General features: G+C 32.5%; 1 protein-coding gene across 1 annotated transcript in view; it reads left to right on the forward strand.

Moving 5' to 3' along the window:
- The first annotated feature begins 4,534 nt into the window (after positions 1-4,534).
- LOC105626412 (Golgi phosphoprotein 3 homolog rotini) overlaps positions 4,535-7,356 on the forward strand; it is a 4,349-nt gene continuing 1,527 nt past the window's right edge. The window contains exons 1-3 of the mRNA XM_012207711.1: positions 4,535-4,798; positions 4,882-5,128; positions 5,192-5,367. Coding sequence (XP_012063101.1) covers positions 4,535-4,798; positions 4,882-5,128; positions 5,192-5,367 — 687 coding nt within the window. The remainder of the gene's footprint in view (positions 4,799-4,881; positions 5,129-5,191; positions 5,368-7,356) is intronic.

A 7,356-nucleotide genomic window follows, 5' to 3' on the forward strand; every position in this document is an offset into this window, starting at 1 on the left:
TGAGATGTTTCTGCCTGCGGAACTGTGCTGTACTGTAAAATCCGAAATTTCCCGCAGCGAGAGTCGCTTTTGAACAAGTCTGAGCGTCAATCAACTTCAAAAGATATTAAAAAGTCCTTGGTAAACGTCATTCTTAGGCAACTATGTTATCCAAGATCCCAGGATATTAACGAACGGCGCGACGCGGCGCGTCGCGTACTCGCGGAGAGGAATTCTCGCGCGACGGTAGTGACCGTAGAAATTCCTTTCGCCGGTCTCACCTGATAGCCGATCCGACGTACTGATCTATTCAATGAGGAATCCGCTGAATCATTATCGACGATTTCCCTTCCCGGTGAATATCCCGTACCTCGGTTTCCCACGAAGGACACAACGCGATATCCAGTGACGTGTGGTTAATTTTATTTCTTCTTTTTTTTTTGGTTCGTTGAGAGTACAATCGCGAGAACGCGATGGATCGGGCGCGAGCAAATCCCGCTCGATGCCACCTGATCGAGCGATCACGGAGAACTGAACTCAGGACGCTGAACGCCAGAACGCTCCGTCTTGCTCCTCGACGTTGCTCCTCGACATTGCCGTAGAGCGGGACAGAACCGTGACAAGCCTGATCGGTGCCCTCGACCGAGCCATTCATTGTCAATTTTCTATATCTTGATTTCTATTATCATGCTTTCATTATTTTCAAAATATGCAAGATTTCCGATATAAAAGTTATGCGAATAGTTATGCGAATTATTGTCCTACTAAAAATGAAAATTGAAGCAAAATGTAAGAGAGGGATGACAGAACCAAAAATTGAATAGATCTGTGCAGTTACTATTATATTGTCTTATTTTATACTTTATACCTTCTTCGATGGAATACTCTTAAACTCATATGTAATGTCAAATGAATGAAATTATAATTTATTATACTTAAGTTATTTTTAATTATTTCTACAAGTCGCCACCTATTCAACATTAATTTAATTAAAACAAAGAGTTGAACAATTTTAACTCAAGAAATGTAAATTAAGTTTGATTGAAATTTAATTTACAATAAATGCATACATCAATATGATATTGTTTATTTTGAAACTAACTGCAGAAATGGATTGATTTATATTTCGACACATATAGAAATTAAAAATAATAAAATTGAGTCACTATTATTTCTTTGTTATCTAACAGCAAATAACTGTATTTGATTAGGATCGAATTTTCACATATTCTGCTTCTCGATCATTTCCGATAATAAGATTTGAATGTTTATAAGAATAACCGATAAAGAAACGTTTTGATTGAGATAGCTATGTAGAATTTTGGTAGATTTTATTTATCAACCTTTACAACTATATAAATTATTGCAAAAGATTTTTGTACATTTGTTATAATTTTGGTTGAAATGTTGATAACATTATTGTTGATAATATTTTTTTAAGCATTTGATAAGCCCCCGTTATTTGCACGGAAGAGATAAGACTTAAAAAATATTTAAATATATTCACAGATGGTAAATATATTCACAGATATTCCATTTTAAGTGCACATTTGATGATAATTGTAAAAAAACAATAAGCACTGTATTACGTAAAATAAGTAAGCAGAAAAAAACAAAATGATTAAATATAAAGATATCTCGATTAAATTGAAAGAATCCAGTTCTTTTTGACCGGAAGTTAAAATCGTGATATTATTAGATCATTTATCGGATCGTGTGTGCGCTATTGTGTAATAAAATATTCTCAAGTTTGTCATAACGTATCGATTATCTGCAGTAAAATCGATATGAGTTTAGCGTTCAAGGTTGGGAAATAATTTATCACTTGTAACGAAGTTACAGATAGAATTACTTTTTTTCAGTAACTGTAACTTAACTTCATTTCTTTCCTCCAACTGTAATTTAACTTACAGATTATATTTTTTTATTAATAGTAATCAATTTACATAGTTACACATTTTATATATTTCAAACTTTTTAATATAAGCTGATCAAAATGAAGTATTTAATGTGAACAATCAATAATTATTTCTTAGGATTGAAAAACATCTTTTTGCCTGATAATCATTAATTGAAGCTTCAAGTAAGTAGCTTTAATTGAGAAAAAGCTTCAATCTTGTTTACCTATTTACCACATACATAAAGAAGAGCAAAACTTTTATTAAAAATATCATACATTTATTATTAAAAATTTTTTATTTAAAACTACGTGTTTTTTAATTAAATATTTTTATATTAATAATTTTATATTAAATAGTTAGCAATATCAGCAAATAAATTTCTTGCAAATATTATAAAGATTAAATATACAGATACCTAATATATTATAATAAATAATATATTATAATTATTACACTATCAAATTAAATAATGAAAACATAAAAATTCATATTTTATCGATAATGCGTACTTGTATTTTTTTTTAATTCTAGTATATGCAGTGAGCTAATATATTATAATATACTGGAACGCGCCATCGAGGAGTGGGAGTGTTCCAATTTCTAGAAAATATAACACCCTAATGCAAAAATTAGTATTTTTCTTTTTCAGGGACTTGCTAATTGTGTTATTTGCAGAAAAGAGTCAGAAAGATAATTAGTATATTTATTTGCCTTCCTTTTTTCCATCGGACCGCAGTTTAATTTCTATATTTTAGTACATTAGAAAAGGCCGCACGCTTCAATATATATTCTGTATATTATAGAACTCTGAGTATATACGACGTAAATTATTATTATTACTGTAAATATGCACTAACATCGTTATAAGCGCGTTCTAAATATGGGCCATATGTATAAAAAATTAATCTATATTATACTATATATTTCTCATATAGCACAGGATTTGCAGCAATATTGCTGCAACATGTAATGTTGCTGCAATGTTGTTGCAACTTTTGTGCTATAGGATTTTATGAGTCACATCAACTTTAATTGATAATTAGTCCATTAATTAGAACTGACCAATCGTAGCTGAAATGATAAATGCAGTTAATTAATTCAAATGGACTGATCATCGTGATTAAAGTTGATCGGATTGGAATTCGAAGTGGCCCTATATTATTTTATCTTCACTATACTATTGTAATAGAATTTTAGAAATTAACTTCAGACATAAAAACTCATTCTAAATAATCTAAATACTCCTATTATATGTATCACGAATATTATTGCACGCTAACTTCATTATGAGCGCGTTTTAAATCCAAGTCAAAACTTTAAATTTTCCAGGACTAATTATCCAGGACAATCATCGTGATTAAAGTTGATCGAAGTGGCCTTATATTATTTTGTTTTCAATTCTATTATAATAGAATTTTAGAAATTAATTTCAATAAAAATTAATTTCATAAAAACTCATTCTAAATAATCTAAATACTTCTATGTATTACAAATACTATTGCACGCTAATTTCATTATGAGCGTGTTCTGAATACGAGCCAAAATTTTAAATTTTCCAGTTAATGTAACACAAACAAAATACCGGAAATGCTTGTTCCTTTCTTGGACAGGTGTCTATTGTCTATCGCTTCCTGAAAAGCGGAAGACTGATTGGCCATCTCGAGTTATTCCCTAGCGCGTTTATGTGCTGCGCGCAAAAGCCAATGCACATTCTGCGCAATTCAGAATAATTTGAGGTTGTTCGCGTTGCTTCAAATCTTCAAAAATTCTTACATTTAAAACAAGATAACTATATATTTGATGAAGAGAAAGAAAGCAAAGATATCGAAGGCAAAAGATATAAGCAACAAAAAAAATACGAACAAACCTTATATTCGGGCGTTAAAAAGAAAGAAAAGGGAGATGCTGAGTGCAAAAAGTGTAAATAATACGAATAGATCTCACAGGGTAAATAGATTCAGTCGTTTGGTTGGTATAGAAAACTTGTGCATTCTGGTGCATTCTAGATTCTATCTTGGCGACACTGCTTCGCTCGCTGATTCGTGATTGTTGCCGCTGATGCGATTTGCGAACGGACGTTCATCCTTCTCGTTCCTTATCCTCTGCGTGGCACGAGTGATTCTCGCGCTGAATTCCACAATTTCGATGTCCCGGATTTGTCTCGCAATTTTACACGTGTATTTCATCCTAACATCTTCCTCGCAGGCGTGTTGATTCTCGTGGTGAGTCGGTGACAGACGTTAAACGCGGACGGCAGAAGGCAAGCTCGAATCAAGCGGAGATACATGGTCCCGTATTTCTTGAACGCTCATCGTTTTATCATATCGGCCGTTGCATTGCGTTGCATCGCATCGCATCGTGTCGTGGCCGCGCCGCGCGTCATCCACCGCGCTGACTCGGCCCACCGCGGGTAATCGCGCGAGGAGATCATCAAACGAGAGGGGCCTGGCCATCTTGGATGAGACATGTCACTTTGGAGTAAACGTCAACGGCATAGTGTTTACCATACGATGGATGTTTGTGCCGGCTCTCTCTAATAACGACACTGTCTGAAACAGACACGTCCGTTTGATCAAAGTTGCTCGTGGTGGTGATCCTTTTTGGAACGCACGGACGTACTTCCAAGTGGTGGCTCATCGTGGTACCTGTGCTGCATGATGAATCGCGGTGACGGGCTGGTGCAGCGACGACGCGTGGTGAACAGCGGCGGCAGCGGCGCCGGCGGCGGCAGCGGTCAGGACGGCCCGAACGCAGACCTCGTCGGCCACAATGATAAACTGTCTGGACAAAGCCCGGACACGGACTGCTTGTCCCAGAAGGATCTCAACTGCAATCCCACTATTGACGATGACTCTGATAAGGAGACACGTCTCACTCTTATGGAGGAGGTCCTGCTGCTCGGTCTCAAGGATAAAGAGGTTCATTTATGCTCTAGAAATCTTTCTCTCCTTTGTGAATTCCTGGATCGGTTGGCATTGACTCTTTGTCCTCTTTTTCATAGGGATATACATCCTTTTGGAATGATTGCATAAGTTCCGGATTAAGAGGGTGTATCTTAGCGGAGCTTGCCTTTCGGGGTAGAGTAGAGCTGGAGAAAGCTGGTATGCGTAAGAAAAGTTTGCTAGCTAGGAAGCTTCTGTTGAAAAGTGATGCGCCTACGGGAGATGTACTGTTGGATGAAGCTTTGAAACACTTAAAGGACACAGATCCACCTGAAACTGTGCAGAGTTGGATAGAATATCTCAGTGGTTAGTTCCTTTATTATTGTACTTATGTACAAGATGGTCCTAAAATGTCTCGCATGATTACAGGAGAAACATGGAATCCTTTAAAATTGAGGTATCAATTGAAAAATGTCAGAGAACGGCTAGCAAAAAATCTTGTCGAGAAGGGTGTCTTAACTACAGAGAAACAAAATTTCTTATTGTTTGATATGACAACTCATCCTCTTACTGACAACCTTGCTAAAAGCCGTCTCGTGAAAAAGGTAAATTATTTATTTTCTTTGTATTCTTCTATGATACTACTTTTTGATTATCGATACAATAAGAACAAAAAGTGTTTGTAAAGAGGAAATTATTATAAAAAGCCTTATTTATAGAAAATAAATATTAATTAGTAATTTTATACAATGAGTTTCTTCTGTTCTAATATAAACGAAAGAGTTTTACCTATTCCGAAAAGCTAAATTTCTCGACTATATAATACTTATTGTGTAAATAATTTTGAAAAATATACAAATTATATTTTATTCTTTGTTAATAAATTGTTAATTAATGTTTATATTTTTGAAAGTTTTTTTTAAGATATCTCCTCTGTATGAATACTTTTTTCATTCACTGTATATAATGTGCCTATAGAATAAATTGCGGAATTATTAATTATAAATTTCAAGGCTGAAAGGACTCATACAAGAACAAATACAGACACAATATAGATATAGTTTGTGCATGTAAATTATTACATGCACAAACAATTTATCTTGCAATTTATATTATTTTTCTGTATCTATACTTGTATGAATCTTCCAATATAATTTATACATGTCTCACACTGATAATATTTATGTATTTACTGTGACTATCGCTAATGTAATAAATGACTTACCAGATCATAAATATTATCATATATATCATTTAAAAAAAAAACTCGTTAGACCTTATAAAATTTTTTCGAAAATAACTAGTGTTTACTCAGAAAAAAAGCTTCCTAACTTATAACCTATTCTCTTATATAAACTGTGAATAGAAAACTTCTCAATATTTAAACATTTATTTCAATTTTCTTTGCTTAATGTTATAATGCTGTTATGTTATCCTCTACGGAAGTAATATCTTATCTTTATATATGTGCTTATACAAGGTGGTTCACTTAAATCGAATATCTTGAATATTTCGTTTATTTTTGGTGATACAAAAAAATGTTTCAAACGAAAGTGAAACGGTTTCGATGGAGACGTATTTTGTTTATATTGTTTTTTTTCTAGATGAAGACATCAAAAAGATGAAGGTCATCTCCATTCTTTAAAATGGAATTGATTTTTTTACACAATATGATTCCTTTAATTATTCTGCATATAAAAGTATCAAGATAATAATATCAAAAAATCAATAGTTTACGAGATATTTAATTCTTTTAGACATTTTATTCTGACATAATATATATACATATTGACATAAAATGTTAAATAACTCGTAAACGGTTAACTTTTTGATAATCATATCTTAATACTTTTATATGCAGAACAGAATAATAAGATAAATTAGTTAGTGTAAAGAAAATATATCATTGCTTTAAAAAAAATATGTATGCAAAATGAGTAATTTTTTAAATAAGCAACTATGTGTTTTTTTTCCACCAACTGATTCATTATTCTATTCGTAAAAGTATTAAGATACGATTATCAAAATGTTAATAGTTTACAAGTTAAAAAGTTAATAGTTTAGTAACATTTTATATCAAGGTTCAGAATAAAATGTAAAATATCGTTAATTATTGATTTTTTGATATTATCACCTTAATATTTTTATATGCAAAATAATTAGAAAAATCATATTGTGTAAATCATACAATTCCATTAAAAAATGGAGGTAATCTTTATATCTTTTTGACGTCTCCATTTAAAAAAAAACCAACATGACTAAAATACGTCCCTCTTGAAATTCTTTCATTTTTATTTGAAATATTTTTTTATATCATTAAAAATAAGCGAGATATTTTAGATGATCAATTTAATTATCCTGGACCACCCGGTATATGCTTAATATTCTAAATTGATTAGCAGGCATGTATATAAGATAACAGCTCCCTAATTAAATGCATATATATATATATATATAGACACCACACACACACACACACACACACACACACACACACACACACACACACTACACTACTACTACGTACTACTACTACTACTACGTACTACTACTACTACTACTACGTACTACTACTACTACTACTACTACTACTA

Source organism: Atta cephalotes (assembly GCF_000143395.1).
Source record: "Atta cephalotes unplaced genomic scaffold scaffold00005, whole genome shotgun sequence".
In the NCBI taxonomy this organism is placed as follows: domain Eukaryota; kingdom Metazoa; phylum Arthropoda; class Insecta; order Hymenoptera; family Formicidae; genus Atta; species Atta cephalotes.